The sequence below is a fragment of the Mustela putorius genome, unplaced genomic scaffold, assembly GCF_011764305.1.
Source record: "Mustela putorius furo isolate JIRA1106 unplaced genomic scaffold, ASM1176430v1.1 tig00003869_pilon_pilon_pilon, whole genome shotgun sequence".
NCBI classification, from domain to species: Eukaryota; Metazoa; Chordata; class Mammalia; order Carnivora; family Mustelidae; genus Mustela; species Mustela putorius.
The window spans coordinates 10,261,068-10,278,901 of record NW_025422021.1 but is presented as its reverse complement, the minus strand read 5'-3'; the positions used below and the strand labels follow the sequence as shown (position 1 = coordinate 10,278,901).

General features: G+C 43.3%; 1 protein-coding gene, 1 non-coding gene and 1 pseudogene across 2 annotated transcripts in view; 2 read left to right on the top strand and 1 right to left on the bottom strand.

The window, feature by feature from the left end:
* Positions 1 to 228: 228 nt before the first annotated feature.
* Positions 229 to 17,834, top strand: part of LOC101679032 (plasma membrane ascorbate-dependent reductase CYBRD1) — a 35,424-nt gene continuing 17,818 nt past the window's right edge. The window contains exons 1-2 of the mRNA XM_004744064.3: positions 229 to 519; positions 16,517 to 16,725. Coding sequence (XP_004744121.1) covers positions 327 to 519; positions 16,517 to 16,725 — 402 coding nt within the window. The 5' untranslated portion in view covers positions 229 to 326. The remainder of the gene's footprint in view (positions 520 to 16,516; positions 16,726 to 17,834) is intronic.
* LOC123388037 lies at positions 6,386 to 6,492 on the top strand. Its single transcript, XR_006602571.1, has one exon. It is a non-coding gene; the product is annotated as a U6 spliceosomal RNA (small nuclear RNA).
* Positions 9,346 to 12,130, bottom strand: LOC106004948 (annotated as a pseudogene).

Sequence of the window (17,834 nt, the reverse complement as noted above, 5' to 3'; positions counted from 1 at the left end):
GCTTCGTTAATCAAAATCAATACACAATCCCAACCTCTCTTCTCAAAACCTAGCGGTAGCCCTACTCCTTAATCATCTCACAAACAATGGACACGGCAAGCGGTGGGTACGTAATCCTTCCAGCTCTCGCCCCAGCAACGAACTGGGTGGGTTACTAGATGCCGGGCCAGGGAGCGGCCCCGAGATTCCAGCGGCTGGCGGGGAAGCCCCTCCTCCCGGGCGGAGGCAGCTCCCAGGAGTAGAAGCCCGCGTCCCGCCCCGGAGTCAGAACCTTAAGGCCGCCGCCACCGCCTGGCAGAGTTCTTGCGGCTGGCTATGGGGCTCTGATGGCCATGGACGGCTACAAGGGCTTTCTGGGGCTGCTGGTGTCGTCGCTCCTCGTCGGCTTCCTGTCCGTGATCTTCACCCTCATCTGGGTCCTCCACTACCGGGAGGGACTCGGCTGGGATGGGACCGCGCTCGAGTTTAACTGGCACCCGGTGCTCATGGTCACCGGCTTCGTCTTCATCCAGGGCATCGGTACTGGCATCTCCTGGGAGGCAGCGGGGAGGGTCGCAACGGCCGGGGCCCGGGACGGATCGCTCTCAGCCGAGTGGGGCCGACGTGGGCGAGCGAGGGGGTGAGGGGGGCGCGCGGGGCGCGAGCGGAGGGCGCCCTGGCGCGGAGACGGCGGGGCGCGGCGGCGGGACCGAGTCCGGGGCAGCGGGCGCGCCGAGCCGTGACTCGGCCGACCTGGGCTAGCCGGGCAGTGGCGGCCCTGGGGCGGCGCGCGGGGCCGAGGAGCGCGGCCAGACGCCTCGGGGAGGAGGGAAGGCAGAGCACAGCTGCTGCCGGGCGGGTGGCCCGCTCCGCCGGCCTCCCTTGGTTAACTCTTTGCTGCGAGTGGCGGGGGCGCGCTGGAAGCGCCGGGTGACCCCCGAAGCCGGGACGCAGGAGGGAGGCTGGAGAGCCGTGCCTCCCTAGCGCAGTAGCCCCGAAAATCGCCCCCTGTGGACGGAGCCTGCGCGGTCCCTGGCGCAGAGAGGCTCTTTAGGCGAGGCCTTTCTCGGAACTTTCTTCAGCGGGGCAGATTGGGAGAGAAACGCAACGGGGGAAATAGTGGGGCGAGAATTTGTCGGTCCCGGTCCCAGCCTCGGTCCTGAGTGAAGGGGCCGGCCGGTCAGCCGGTGGCCAGGGTGAGGAAAGCATCAACTGGGGTTTCACTCCTCGTAGAGCGTTCAGTTCAGGGCAGTCCGGGAAACCTCCGGGACTCAAAAGGGTGTTAGGCTGCCCTGCCTGGTCATGGGACGGACTTGAGCCCAACTTGTTTTTGTGGCTGCCGACCAGGGAAGTTTCCCCTGCGGGCCTTCCCGTTGGGCGCTGGCCCCGAATCGGGCAGGAGATGCCAGGTGAGAGCCTGCGGCCGGCCGCCTGGCTCCCAGACGGGCTTGTGCTTGAGACATCCCTGGGGTTTGCCGTGTCCATGTTTGGCCCCACACGAGCCAGCTCCGGGCCTGCGCTGCCTGGGATGAGGCTGACCGAGAGGGAGGGTTCCGTGGACAGCAGATTTTGTTTTGATTTTTGTTTTGGGGTATAATTGACACACATGTTTCATGTGTGTAACATGGCCAGGTGTATGATTATATTCAGGATTTATAAATCGGAATGGTTACCACAGTAAATCTAGCTAACATGCACCCACTCACATTGCTACACAGTTTTTTTTTTTCTTGTGGTAAGAACTTTGAAGATGTGCTCTCTTAGCGACCTTTAAGATCTACTTTCTCAGCCACGGCTCAAATATACAATATAATATTATTCATGTAGTCATCATGCTGTGCTTATTTTATACCTGGAAGTTTGTAACTTTTGACCACCTTCACCCATTTCACCTCTGCACTCCCGCTTCCCCCCATCCATGGTGGTTTTTACTGTGGCTGTGTAGTGACACTCAGTGTCCTGACAGTTTCCTTCCTCTGCTGCTTGGCTGGAAAGGAAGCTTTAGCTAGTGGTGCAAGCCCCATTTATTTGTAGACACTTTTCAAAAAGTGGAGTCAAGGCCTGGTTGATAAAGTATTTAGAAGAAGGTAGAAAGTGGTGGTGGGGGGTGGTTATAGCTCAGAAAACAATGGATAGAAGCATAAAGGTTTCAGAAAGAGGTGCCCATCAGCTGAAACCTCTAAGCCTTGTCTTTGAGCAGGCCACCTTTTCTCCACCAGTATCTGGCTCTCCAAAACAAACAAGTGAAGAAAAGAGCTCTGATCTCTTTCGCAAAGCAAAGATTTTTGTTTCAGTGTAAAACGTTGCTGCCGCCTTCCACAGGTGTGGCCAGCACCCTCTCACCCTGGGATGCAGTAGTAGGTGTTGCTCAGGCTTAGTTCACCTGGGTTGCCATAGGCAACGGGGTGTGAGGGCCATCAGGCAGCCAAGTTATTTCCTTAGGTAAGTCTAGGTGATTTTGCTACTGACCGAAAATGAGAAAAACATACTCCATTTCCAAAGTTGCTGTCATCAGAAGCACTCTTTCCTTGGTGGTGGAGCCCTGAAGTGTGGCCAGAGCTGCCAACGTCCTCTGTTTGCTCAAAGTAGGAGAAACAGTCTCCTTATCTCTTCCAACCAGCACTTCAGAGCATCTCCTAATACCAGAAAATTTTCCAGAGTCTTCTCATAATTGTGAGGATAAGGGAAACACAGATGATACTAGTTGTTTCCTGATTGACCCAAGAGGAGATGGTCACAAAACAGTCACTAACATTTTATTGAGTGCTTTCTGTATGCCCACTAGTGCATTCTTTCACAGGGATTTAAGAATAAACCAAGACACAGAGCAGCTAAGTACCTTACCCTTATTTTCAGGGTTCATTTCTCTGCCTTTAAGGTAATATGCTTACTTTCTGCAAAATATTCTTAAGAGGAGCAAACACTTCATCTAAAATACACCTTGAAATTCTTTATTCCTGTTAGAGTCCATTAGAGTTTTCCTAAAAGGTTTCTAGTTTCTCTAAACTATGGGCTTTTCTTAATCTGTCCATACTCACTTTGGGGCGAAAACATGTAAATGGAAGGGCGCCTGGGTACCTCAGCCCATTAAGCTTGATTATGGCTCAGGTCGTGATCTTAGGGTTGGGACATCAAGCCCCACCTAGGGGAGTCTCTCACTCTCTCTTACAAAAAAAAAAAAAAAAAAAAAAAAAAAAAAAAAAACTTGTAAATGGATATTTGGGGAATTTTCATCTGTTTATTTTATGCAAACTTTGTTTTCTTAAAGCTTAGTTATGGTATTTGTATCTGTTTTGGAATATCTCTCCTGTTTACTATTTGGATTCCAGATTTGCAAAGCACTTAAATCAGATAATGCATTTAATCAACATAAACATAAGCTGCTTCCTGCAGACAGGCACATGCATAGTACTCCCAAGTTTGTACAAATCTCAGTGGGCCAGTGTCTCCTCGGGTCCAGCAGTGGAAGGATAAGTGTTCAGTAATCAACATTATAGGCCAGGAGGGAAACACACATTACAGACCAGTCATGCTAGAACAGGGCTTTTTTACTGTGTGTAATTGTTTCAGGGAGGAAATTTTTAGGTTTTGCTCTTTCAGATCTCTAGTGATGAAAAGGATGCAACTGAATTTGTCTGTGATGCACAAATATTTAGAGATGAGGAAGGGAAGGCTAAATTACAGTTATTATTCTAAGCATGAAATGCCTTACAAATACAATACACAAACAGTAAGCAATACTTAAAACCATTTGAGAACAAGCAAGAGTCTTGTGAAACACCTTTAAAAAGCAAGCTCTGGGGTTAGCAGAAAAGTTACAAAATAAATGTGTGCACATGGAGGCCCGCAGACACATAGTCCAGATATATTTTGAGAAATACATGTGTTCTAAAAGAGAATATAACCAACAGTGGGATATCTAAAACTGAAATAAAATTTTAAACGAGTGGAATATCTAGTAAATATCTAGTGATTAAGGAAGAGTTTCAAAGAGAACTTAGAAGAGGCTTTGTGCTTCTCTGAAAGGAATGTTTCCCATGAAGTAAATAACACTGCCAGGAAACCAGAGAAACAACCTTCGAAAAGAAGGCTGCAGAAAAGAGTGAAACAAATAAACCCTCTCAAAGTGGCAGCTGACCTTTTAAAAGGTTCAGCAAGGTGGAATGTGTTACTCGGTAAAAGGTAGAAAATTCAAATATTTAAATTTGCGGAATAGAAGTTTCAGCAATTCTATCCTCCTCCGTTTTCCACATGTAGAACTCCGTTTACTGTATAATCTGAGGGGAGAGAAACTGAATTGTGTAATGATCTCAAGTTGGCTTTGTGAGAAAATGTAACTACGTTTCAGTAACATTTAAAAGAGGAACAAAAAGAAACTGAGTACTTCTTTTTTTTTTTTTTTTAAAGATTTTATTTATTTATTTGTCAGAGAGAGAGTGAATGAGAGCGAGCACAGGCAGACAGAGTGGAAGGAAGAGTCAGAGGGAGAAGCAGGCTCCCTGCGGAGCAAGGAGCCCGATGTGGGACTCGATCCCAGGATGCTGGGATCATGACCTGAGCCGAAGGCAGCCGCTTAACCAACTGAGCCACCCAGGCGTCCCAAAACTGAGTACTTCTTAAAAGGCAGTTGGCATTTCCGATTAATGCCTCTAGAAGTGACCACATTCCAAGTCCACTTAAGTGTAGTTGAAAAGGCTCTTGGGATAGAGCCTGGCCCAGAGGACAATGGAGAGAATGCCCCAGATACCTACCCCAAAACCAGTCTTGGGAGCACCACCAAGAACAAAACCTACCAATTTTAGGGAAAGGAAGCTTGCCACAAAGCATAAGGACACAATGCAAGGCAACCCAAAACAGAATTTTTGTTATAAATAAATACAGGCAGATCTCTTTGTAATGTAACTAATAAAAATGTTATAGAAATGATTATTTTGCTCACTTTTTTGTATATCTGGCTCTAAAATAACACCTAGAACTGACAGACGTAGGCCAGTAAGAACAAAGGCATGATTAGCTCTGTACCTTCATTAAACTGTTAGTAACAAAATGCAATTTTACTCATTTGGGATGATAATGATAGCATCTAAAGTAAAAGTGCCCTCCCTTGCCCCTCAGTGATTAGCCTGTTTAGCCAGTTTGGCTGCAAAGATTTATTTAGGAAGAACGAGCATCAAATTATATTGGAAATGCATCTTCTAAAGACGTCAGGCCCATTAGAATGTTGCCATCGAAGTACAACATTTGTCTCCTCTTGTCTACCAAAGACATCAATCCTCCCTTTTTCCTTCTGCATCATAAACTTTTTTCCCACCGTTGGATTATTTCCAACATGTTATAATGTCTGTCCTTATAAAACCAGCAGCACTCTTAATGCCATGTTCCCCCTTCAGCTACTGTTTCAGTTCTCTGCTTCCATTACCACCACAGAACATTTTTGGAAATTTTTGTCAACACCTGAAGTATAAACAAAAAAGTATCTCCCGTTCCTCTCCCTTGTCCTGTTTTGAAGCCACTCCAGTCAGGCTTTTACTCCACTGCTCAGTCAAAATTGCTCTTAACATAGTTACTAGTGGCAAGCACGTAGCTAATTCAATGTCTCTTCTCAGCCTTCATCTTGCCTGATCAGAAAGCAGCATTTGGTGTAACTGACCTCCATGGGACACTTCCTTCACTTGGCTTCCAAGAACACATGGTGTGCTTGGCTGTACTCTCTTCACTGGCTATGCCTTTCAGTGTCCTTCGCTTGTTCCTCCTCTTCTCCCTGATCCTTTAAATTTAAAGTGTCCAAAATCCAGTCTTTTGAGCACTTCTCCTTTCTTGATGCACTCATACTCTTGGTGATCTCATCCAGTCTCGTGGCTTTCAACACTGTCTATTCACTGAATCCGATATTTATGTCTTTGGCTTGGACCTCTCCCTGGAACTTCAGACCCACATATCCATCTGTCTACTCAGAATCTCTGTTTGGATGTCAACTAGACATGTCCAAACCTCAGCTCTCCATCTTCTTCATACCTCCAAAACCACTCATTACACAGGTTCCCCATCTTAGTAAATGGTAGCTTCATCCTTTCTGGACATTCATATGGTCATCCTGGATTCCTCTTTTCCTGACATACTTCTCATCCAATCCTTCAGAAAATTATATTGACTCCAAACTCAAAATACAGTATTATCCAGACTCTGACCATTGACTATTTTAGTTATTTATTCATTCATTGTCTGTCTTCTACTAGAATGTAAGCTACCTTGTCTGTTTTCTCCACTGCTGTATCCATTGTGTGTGGAATGCTACTGAACATCTAGTCCGCATTTGATAAATATTTACTAAATTAATGAAAGTTTGGTCAGTCTTCTAAACCACAAGCCATACTAACAAGGATGGCCTTATAAAATCTATATGAGAGTGCTCGCTTTGGCAGCACATATACTAAAATTGGAACGATACAGAGAAGATTAGCATGGCTCCTGCACAAGGATGACACGCAAATTCGTGAAGCATTCCATCGTTTAAAAATAAATAAATAAAAACAAAATCAATATGAGAAATGGTATAGCACCCACTACTGTGTCTTCCTCTGTTCAACTAAACATTCAGATACACAAGACTGCCAAGATCACACTGGGCACCAGAGCTTGCTGCCAGGGCAGCATTTGGTATTCTTTTGTAATGGGCATCCTTTCTGCAATTGTTCATATAGCAGCCATATATCCACCCATAAACCAGTCTTTCTCTGGGAGACCATTCAGACACCAGAGGCAAGATCTGCATTGGTGGGATCAGAGATTAAGGTCCTCATGCCCCACAGAAGCCAATATATTTATTTTTTTTATTTTTTATTAACATATAATGTATCTTTAGCCCCAGGGAAGGAGCCAGTATCTTCTGTAATACTCTACAGACCTGGTTGCCAGTGTCCCTGAAGGGGATATACAGTGAGTTGAACAATGGCCCCCAAAAGACACATCTAACTCCTAATCTTACAGATCTGTGAATGTGACTGTAGTATCTTTGCAGATGTAAAGTTAAGGATCTCAAAATGAGATCATCCTTATTTAGAGTGGGGCCTAAATCCAATGACTTGTAACCTTAGAAAAGAGAAGACTTGGAACACAGACACAGAGGGTAGAGGCGATGTGAAATGGAGGCAGATATTGAAATGATGTGTCTACAAGCCACGGCACACCAAGAGTTGCCAGCAGCCACCAGAAGCTAGGAGAGAAGTATGGACTGGATTCTGCCTCAAAGCCTCCATAAGGAACCAGTCTTGCCAGACACCTTGATTTTGGACTATTGGCCTTCAGAACTGTGGGAGAAGACATTTCTGTTGTTTGAAGCCACTCCGTTTGTGCTAATTTATTATGGTAGCCCTAGGAAACCATCACAGCTTATAACAGTTTTGCACTCTGGGAAGCCCAAAGTTTGGCTTTATTGGATATTTATAGAATTTTTATTGTTTCTCCCAGTCCATCAGGGGGTAATTTTTATTATAAATTGACGTTGCCTAATAACATTAATGTCAAGCCTCTGGTATCTGTTTATTAGGACAGTTAACCAAAGGTCAGATCCTCGTGCAACAAAAGGTAAATGCCGTGTGTGTGTGTGTGTGTGTGTGTGTGTGTGTGTGTGTGTGTGTGTGTTTGAGGGCAGAGGGGGGATTGTAAAGAATTAGAGAGCGCCTACTCTGGACAAAATAGGAAACTTCTTAGCTGCAGCGGAATGTAGCTCTATGGGGATGCCAGCCCAAAGTGCCTAGAGCTTCCAATTATCCAGGAGAACCCAGATTTTTAAAAACTGGTTCAATCTAGGGGCGTCTGGGTGGCTAAGTGTGTTCAGGCCTTCGGCTCAGGTCATGATCTCAGGGTCCTGGGATCGAGCCCCGCATCGGGCTCTCTGCTCAGCGGGGAGCCTGCTTCCTCCTCTCTTTCTGCCTGCCTCTCTGCCTACTTGTGATCTGTCTGTCTAGTAAATAAATAAAATCTTTAAAAAGAAAAGAAAAAAAACCTGGTTCAATCTAAAAGTAAACCAGCCACAAAACCAAAACAAGGGACGCCTGGGTGGCTCAGTTGGTTGGACTACTGCCTTCGGCTCAGGTCATGATCCTGGAGTCCCGGGATCGAGTCCCGCATCGGGCTCTCAGCTCCATGGGGAGTCTGCTTCTCTCTCTGACCTTCTCCTTGCTCATGCTCTGTCTCACTTTCTCTCTCTCAAATAAATAAATATTTAAAAAAAAAAAAAAACCCCAAACATGATGCTGATCAAACAAAACACATCTATGGACCAAATCCAGTCCATACCTTCCAGTTTACAAGTGACTCCTGCTAGAGCTTCTCATCTTGATTTTGTGGGATTTAAAATTTTTCCCTTAAAAAGTAGAACAATCTTCTTTTTTAAGAAATTAGACCAGAAATCTTTGTTATAACTTCTTTTCTTCCTGTAGAATCTTTCTTAAAAAGCCAAAATAGGCTTTGAAATAACGATACAGACTTAGGCCATACTTTTCTAAGTTCATTCATTCATTCATTTCTCATATCTCATGCTATTTAACTAGCATACATTAATTAAGCGCTTACTGCATGCCAGACACTGTAAAACAAAGGAGTAAAATGTAGTCTTGCCTACAAGTTGTTCCTATTTGAGTTTGCTAGAGCCGAATTATGGTTTCCTTTGGAAAACCTGAGCCATAGGATTTGAAGTTCAGTGCCTGATTTTAGAGATTTTAGAGATCACAAAGAGGTGATGTCAGAGCCAGTACTATTTCTAATCTGTTATATTGATACGAGGCATAAGAAAATATAGCTGATGTTTCTAACAATGCAGGATTTCTGGATATTTATAAATGTCTAGCAATTAATTGGATTTTTCTCTCTTCACACACTATTTGTTACCAACTAGCCGCCTTTGTGATTTCAGTCACTTCAAAGAGATGTTTAAGTGCCAAGATACTAAAACAAATCTTCCAAATCATCCAAATCACTTCCTGCATTTTGATTCTCTAAAGGTTTTCAGTTACATGATATTCATGTGGTGAGACAGTTTGAATACACAGGCATGTTTCAAAATTTAGATTCTACCCCCCCCCCCCCCCCCCCGTGGCAGGTGGATTTTATTGGACTGGGACACACCGGGGATCCTCACCCATGGCAGAGAGTGGGGGACAGGTTGAAGATAAAAATCTGATAGTCACTTGTGGTAGGACCACAAATTCTGGGGCTTTGCTGGATAAAGGGGAAGTGAGAACCAGGTTGCCTGGTAACTGGGAAGCCCGACTTTACTGCTGGTTGCCTGTTCCCCAGAAGCTGGAGGGAGGCAGAGAGTCCGGAGGGTGCATGCAGAGCTTGGGGATACATAGGGTGCAGGAAAAGTCAGAAAAACCAGTCTGTTGGTTTCATCTGCCTTTGTAAGGACCGCCTACCGCCAGGCTGTAGGAAACCTGTCTGGGTGGGCGGAAAGTGCCCTGCGTGGAGCTGTGGCTGTGGCTGAGACAGGTACCGTGCTGCCGGAAACGCCGAAGGTGCTCTGAGCTGCAGACTGGGCCTAACGGCTGGCTAAGTGGGTCCATAGTGAGGCAGGCGGTTCCGTAGGCACTGCTGGGGCCGCCTTGGAATTGACCGGGCTCTGGGCTCCCTGCAAAAGCAGCTGCTGAGCCCACGTAGTGCCGGGTTCCAAGCACTTGGCGTCTGAACATCTGCTTGGTCCTCTCAGCCACCAGGAGGGTACCTTCCAAGGCTCTTCCAGGGTCTTCCAGGGCTCTTTTGCACGCCGAGGAGGTGAGCCCCTGTGTGAGCAACCAGGCTCTGCGGGGCGCAGCTGACGGCAGAGCGGTCAGGTCCCTCTTTGCGCCCGTTCCTCCTCCTCACGTCGAACTTTTCTTGAGCTGCAGGAAAAGCTGGTGCTTCTCTTCCTCTAGGGCCCAAAGCTTCTCCTAAAACTTCAGATTTGTTACTTGGGCTCCTGCAGTGACATTCTCACGTCCATCTCCTTTTTCTTCCTTCTCCTCTGCTCCTCCTTCATCTTCTGTTCTATCATCTTGTCCCCCTCTTCCTCTTAGGGGGGTTTGCGCACAGACTCCATCTCGATGTTCTGGTGCAACACCCTGGGGGTCAGGAGGCTCCAGAAGGGCAGACATGGTGCTGCCGGGGGTCCTTGAGAGGGTGAGGTAGGCACCCGGCTCTGTCACTGCCAGACGTGGGACCGGCCCTACCCAGAGGTGGGCACTCAGGGGGTCACAATTGGCAGTGCCCGGTGGCAAAGCCTGCAGGCCTCCACTGCTACCGCATCACCGGGTCCCTGGCCCCGCCAGCCCCGAGTGCTCCGCCTGCGCAGTGCCTGCAGGCTGGGGTCTCTGCGCTTCAGAGTTCAGATTCTCTTTGTGAGCCACTGCAGGAATCTAAGAAGATTATTTTATTTTAAGATTTTATTTATTTACTTGTCAGAGCTCAAGCAGGGGGAGCAGCAGGCAGAGGGAGAAGCAGACTCCCCGGTGACTTGATTCCAAGACCCTGGGATCATAACCTGAGTCAAAGACGCTTAACTGACTGAACCATCCAGGCGTCCCCCCCAAGAAGATTATTTTAAAACGGTTCTCAGGGGGCGCCTAGGTGGCTCAGTGGGTTAAAGCCTCTGCCTTCGGCTCAGGTCATGATCCCAGGGTCCTGGAATCGAGCCCGGCGTGGGGCTCTCTGCTCTGTGGGGAGCCTGCTTCCCCCTCTCTCTCTCCCTGCCTCTCTGCCTACTTGTGATCTCTGTCTGTCAAATAAATAAACAAAATCTTAAAAAATAAATAAATAAATAAATAAAAATAAAACGGTTCTCTGCTTATACGTGTTTTGTTTTAAGATTTATTTATTTATTTGAGAGAGAGAACATGAATAGGGTGAGGGGCAGAGGGAGAAGTAGGCTCTCCACTAAGCAGGTAGCCCAATGCGGACTTGATCCCAGGACTCCAGAACCAAGCCCTGAGCCGCAGGCAGACGTCTGACTGACTGAGCCACCCAGTCACCCCTGCTTTTACGTTTAACCTTGAGGTCTTTGGATACTTTCTGGCACATTTTTTGGGTGCACAGGGAAATTAGTTGATAATACTGCTTGGAGCCTATACCAAAGATGTCAAAATAATGCTTTATTCAAAGAGTTAAGAAAAGTGTAATAGGTACCCCATATTTAATTAGAATGTATAAGCGTTTAAAATTAGCGTATAAAATTACAATGTACTTCAAACAATAACTTACTCTTATTTTATTTTGGGGTTCACTTAAAGCTAATGTAAAGCTGTTAAGTGGGCCTTAATGAGTGTAAATGAGATACCAGTGAACGAATTACTTACCTTAAAAAGAGCCATTTTCAAACTGTTGTCACCTTCATTTGTCCTACGAAAACCAATTAAATCTTTGAAAGTATATATTTTCAGGTGTTGATGTGCCTTTTCATTTGTCCTTTCTTTCCTTTCTTGCTTGCTTTCTTTTTAAGTTTATCAGAATAGCATATTCCACTACCAATAATTTTTCTTTTAAAAGATCTAACATGTATTTCTCATATATATGTGTTCATGTTTTCCATCATTTTCTGGGGGAAAAAATGGTCTTGCCAATGAGGGCCTCTAACAGAAAACCCTTGTTTCAGTTACAAGTAGCTGTTTGATGCCACTTCCCTTCCTCATGGGCTTATGAGACCTTTTTCTTCCTTCTCGCTGAACCTCAGGAATGGTGTTTAAGTAAATGCCAAGCCAAAGAAGCAAGAAATATTTAAATTCCGCTCTCCAGGAAGTTTTTATAACTGTTAAGAGTAGCTTCTTGTTTAAGAAATGTGGTTTGATTTGTTAAGGTTGCCCTTTCTCCTGAAGTCCACCATGGTTTGGTTATTTATACATTTTTAAAAACATGTAAACACCTTATGCAAACATGGTATTTTGCAGTTATCCCTCACTTGCCTAGGGAGCTTTTGAATGATAGTGAACTATGTAGCAGAACTCCATAGCCAGGATGGGCAGAAAACTCCATGCCTCACTCACATGAGAACCTCTCCAATTTCCACCGACTTAGTAGAGATTAATTCACTCTTAGGTTTGTGAGCTTTCGAAAATATTGTTTTAACTTCAAAACTATTAGAAACTCTTTCAATCATACAGAAAATAACATAACCAATCCCCATGTATTCATCACTCTGATTTAACAGATGTTCCGATTTTTGCCAACATAAAGATTTATAAACTAGAACTTAAAGCTGGTAGGAATAAAAGATAATTCAGGATGATGGAGGGAGGGTAAGCACCCTAACCTGAGCAAGATACTTAAGAGATTGAAGAACTCTAAACTAGATCCCGGGACTGGAAAACCGTAATTGCCTGGGCTTATGTGAATCAGAGACAAGCCCCTCTCCTGCTCAAAGCCCCTAAGGGCTTTCTCTGGCAAGAGGATAATATGTTTCATTGGTAACCCCAAATCCACAGTAAAAGATTGAATTGCGTTCCTTTTGTGTGACTGCTGGAGAAGGAAAGCTAGTGTGCACCCAATCTAAAATCATTTAGGTAAATGTGAAAGGTTTAAAAATCCAGTTTTAACAGTTAAAGGGGAAAGATTTTAGTTTTATCACATTCCTCTGTGACGCCTGTAGTACTTAGAAGAGTAAAGATTCTTTGCTGAACATTTTTGTAGCTATTTTATTGAAGAACCACATACATGCAGAAAAATACCTAAATCATAAGTTACATGTTTTTATAACGTGAACACATTCATGTACCCGAACCATGAAACAACATCCCAGGCATCTGAGAATTAACCATCGTAACATCTCTCAGTCATGATAACTACTCCTGACTTCTAATATCAGAGGTTAGTTTTGACTTTGGGAAAAAATGCAATGTAACAGGATCCAGATGGGGGAGAAAAAGCTGTTGTGATTTATTGTTCATAATTTTGCTTTCCAAGCAAACATATTCCAAGTATTTCCTTTTCATATGTAGATGTTCAAGTTTCCTCATCTAAGATGAGGGCAATGTCTGAGTGATAGGATGGCAATGAAGATGATGATGACAATAATAATATTAATTTTAAAACACTTACTAAGATTACACAAGCTACTTAACCTCTCTGTGCCTTAGCTTCCTCCTCTGTATGATGCTCATGGTAACGGTAATCATCCCTTCCTCACAGAGTTGAGGTAAGAATTATAATGTAAATGTAAACAAGTAGAGTCCTTAGCATGGCACCTCCTATCTAGCAAGGGCTCAGTTGTGTGTGTGTGTGTGTGTGTGTGTGTGTGTGTGTAATAAATGAGGTTAACTCAGAAGAGGGTGAGATGATTGCTAGATTTTCATATTAGCTACATTTTTATTTTACTACTGCCTGATCACACATACTGCAAAATGCTCCCTACCATGTGGATGAAAGGTCACAAAGGCATTGGGTCAAGAGGCATTTGTTTTTCTTGAGAACTAGAAAATCCTATATGGTGTGCCACTGAATCAGAGGAGAAAAAGCATAAGGAGGGGAGGCTGTGTGTTTGAGTTGACTTCAATTTTATTTCTAGACTTTGATCAGCCTGCAGAGAGTATTTTATATTTATTTTAAAAACACTTAATGGGTCACATACACAAATAAAACTAATGAAATCTGAATTAGGTCAGTGGATTATATTGACGTCAGTTTCTTAGTTGTGATATTGTACTATGGTTATGTAAGATGTTACCATTGGTAACACCAGGTGTTGCTAGCTGTATGAAGAGTATATGGGCTCTATCTGTATTATTTCTTTCTTTCTCTTTCTTTCTTTCTTTTTCTTTCTTTCTTTCTTTCTTTCTTTCTTTCTTTCTTTCTTTCTTTTAAATTTATTTGACAGAGAGAAGTAAGAAGAGCAGCAGGCAGAGAGGGAGGGGGAAGCAGGCTCCCCGCTGAGCAGAGAGCCGGATGCGGGGCTCGATCCCAGGACCCAGAGATCATAACCTGAGCCAAAGGTAGAAGCCCAATCCACTGAGCCACCCAGGCACCCCAATATGCAGATTTCCAACTGTGTGGGGATCATTACCCCTAACTTTGCTCAAGGATCAAGCACTATAACCTTGTTTAAGGATCAGCGGGTCTACCTGGTTGCACTAAATGGCTTGAAAAGATTCACCAAATATAGAAATGATTATCCGAAAAGTCCCCACGTCCTCAAGGAAGTATAACCAATCATAGTCATAAGATATCCATATATGCACTAAAATTAGTAAGTAGCAATTCTTCAGACTTTGGATTAGAAAAGAATCCTGTCTTAATGGTGAGGGCTGTCAAGTGTTGTGGAATAGAATGAAAGGATAGGAAGATTGACATTTTGTGCTGAAAGTTTAAAGAGGCTGAATTCACATCTTTCTTTGTGGGTTTATATGTGTCTCTGCCTGAGAATGGATTAGATAATCTCATACATTTTTGTGATCCTATGAAGTTCTTTATATTCAAATTATAAATGTCTTTAGTAGGAATGTGCCCTTTTTTTTTTTTTCTTACTATAACTAAGCAATATACAGGATACACTGTGGATATAATGGAATCTATCTTGCAAGGAAATATTCTTCAAACTTTTTCAACCTGCCCTACATTTTTAGATCCCTAAATTTTCCCTGACATGGACCAGAGATGTGGGAATGAGGGTAGGTAGCAGCAGGATATTGTCTTCAGAACAAAAATTAATCACATGCTGGTTAAGGTGACCATATAATCTGTTGCTTAAACCAGGACACTTAAAAAAAAATGCTTTCAAAAATGTTTTTGTTAAGGGCTCCTGGGTGGCTCAGTGGGTTGGGCCTCTGCCTTCAGCAACAGTCGTGGTCTCAGCGTCCTGGAATAGAGCCCCTCATGGGGCTTTCTGCTCGGCAGGGAGACTGCTTCCCCCTCTCTCTCTCTGCCTGCCTCTCTACCTCCTTGTGATCTCTGTCTGTCAAATAAATAAATAAATAAATCTTTTTTTAAAAAATGTTTTTGTTGAAGTTTAATCTACATGCAAGAAAGTGTACACTGATTCTCCCCTCAGTGAAAACTGATGTAACCTGCACCCAGATGGAGAAAGAGTATTAGCAGGAAGCTAGGAATCCCTTGTATGTTCCTTTCCAGTTACTGCACCCTTTCCTCACAAGGGTAACCAATATCCTGACTTTTCTTATTGCAGACATGAGTTTTTCTTCTTTTTATACTTTGTATAAATTGAATCCATACAGTACATACTTGTTTATGTCTCATTACTTGGCATCAACATTATAGGTGGATTCATATTCTTGGGTGAAGTTCTAGTTATAGATTATTATATATATTATGTATATATATTTTATATATAATACATATATGTTATATATAGTTATTATTCATTCTCTTTATTGTGTATTATTCTATGGTGTGAATATATCACAATTTATTTTTTTAATTTTTTTTTTAAGATTTTATTTATTTGACAGAGATTACAAGTAGGCAGAGAGGTAGGCAGAAAGAGAGGGGGAGGAAGCAGGCTCCCTGCTGAGCAGAGAGTCAAATGCAGGGCTGGATCCCAGGACCCTGAGATCATGACCTGAGCTGAAGGCAGAGGCTCAACCCACTGAGCCACCCAGGTGCCCATATCACAATTTATTTATTCATATTATTCAAGATGGTCATTTGGGGAGTCTCTAGTTTTTGGCCACTACAAATGGTGCTGCTAATAATGTTCTAGTGCATGTCTTTTGGTGAACATAAATACATACTTCTTTGGAGAATATACCCAGGAGTAGAATTGCTGGATCATAAGTTATGCTCAAGTTTAGCTTGAATAAATACTGCTGGTTTTCCAGAGTGTTTGTTCTCATATATCTCCTGCTGTGGAACATGAGAGCTCTGATTGCTTTCCATCCTCTCCAATACTTGGTATTTTTCATGTTTAGCCATTCAGATATATAGTAGACATAGTCTTATTTGACTTTAATTTGCATTTCTCTGTTGGCTAATGAAGTTGATATTTTACTTATGTTTCTCTTTCTATTTTTGGATGTAGTTTTTGGTAAAATACTGGGATATATTCTTTTGTCTATTTAGATCGTGTTGCATATTTTTCTATTCCTTAGTTTATCTTTTCTCATCAAAGTAAGATGCACACACACAGAACCAGTCATAAGATTAATAATTTAGTTTTGAATTTGCTGAGCTTGAGATATATGGAGGCATATATACAGAGATGTCAAGAAGCTGTTGCATTATGTGGATCTGGAGTTCAGAAGGAGTTCTGGGCTGGAGATATGAATTTTGGAGTCCCTGCCATGTAAATGGCATCTCAGTGAAAGAGTGAATGAGGTCACCCACAGAGAAAAAGTCTTAGAACTGAGCCTGAGAGCCACCAGAGTTTGTTCATACGTTGGGAGTAAAGAAGATGCTGGCAAAAGAGCCCAAAAAGGAATTCTTGAAAGGCAGGGAAGAGGGGAGAAGCAGAAGCCATGTGAAAATGGTTTCATGCAAGGGAGTGTTAAGTGCATCAAAATGTTCAACTTATGTTGATTTAAAAAAGCAACACCTCATTCTGTCCCCCTTCGTCTCTTTCTAGCCATCATCGTCTACAGACTGCCATGGACCTGGAAATGCAGCAAGTTCCTGATGAAGTCCATCCACGCAGGGTTACACACCATTGCCGCCATTCTCGTAATTATTGCTCTGGTGTCTGTTTTTGATTTCCACAATGCCCTGAATATCCCCAACATGTACAGTCTACACAGCTGGGTCGGACTGACGGTTGTCATACTCTACATCTTACAGGTCAGTCTTTTGGTGTGTTTATAAACACGTTATAAAAAGTAAAACACTTCAGATACCAGAGATGTTTTCTATACATTCATATTTCTTGGAAATCGCCTTGTCATTCCCCCACTAGACTCTGCTCCGTTTTCTTTCCATTCAGTATTATTCCCTGAGGGGCCACCAGAACTGCAGAATTCAGTCTTGAGTGTGTGAGTTTAGATATGGGCATATCGATGTAGGGAAACTGCCATCTCCTTAACACAGAGGCTGCCATTATGTAGACTTCAAGTTCCATGTGCCAAATAAACAAGCATAGGTAAGAGCTACAGATTTCTTCCCCATGTTTCCTATCACTTCTATTTTCTAACTTTATAAATGAAGATGTAAATTTTACTTCTCTGGTAGATTTTGTAGGCTCAGCGATTAGTTTAGTTTTCCCCTTTCCTCACTTAGTAAAAACACATACTTCGGAGAGTACTGTTTTTAAACATAAGTTAATGGAGTTTGAAAGGGATGTGGCTGTTCTAGGTCACTGAAGGGAAAGGTTAATTTTAGAAGTCTTTTTGGTGTTAACCACCTTGATGAAAAATCTTTTTTTTTTTTTTTAAGTTTTGTTGTTGTTGTTGTTGTTGTTTTAAGATTTTATTTATTTATTTGACAGAGAGAAAGATCACAAGTAGACAGAGAGGCAGGCAGAGAGAGAGGGGGGAAGCAGGCTCCCTGCTGAGCAGAAAGCCTGATGTGGGGCTCGATTCCAGGACCCTGAGATCATGACCTGAGCCAAAGGCAGAGGCTTAACCCACTGAGCCACCCAGGCGCCCCTTGATGAAAAATCTTTGTCAACTATGTCAACTCATTTCCCTTGCCTTGTACAGCATATATCCAGCTACGTAATTGGGATATCAATGTAAACTTCAGTTTTCTGTGAATAAAGGAGAAGGCATATCTTTTTTTTTTTTTTAAGATTGATTTATTTATTTGAGAGAGAGAGAGAGAGAGAGAGAAAAAACATGGGAGTAAAGGGCAGACGAAAATGGAGAGAGGATCTTTTTTTTTTTTTTTTTTTAAAGATTTTATTTATTTATTTGACAGAGAGAGATCACAAGTAGACAGAGAGGCAGGCAGAG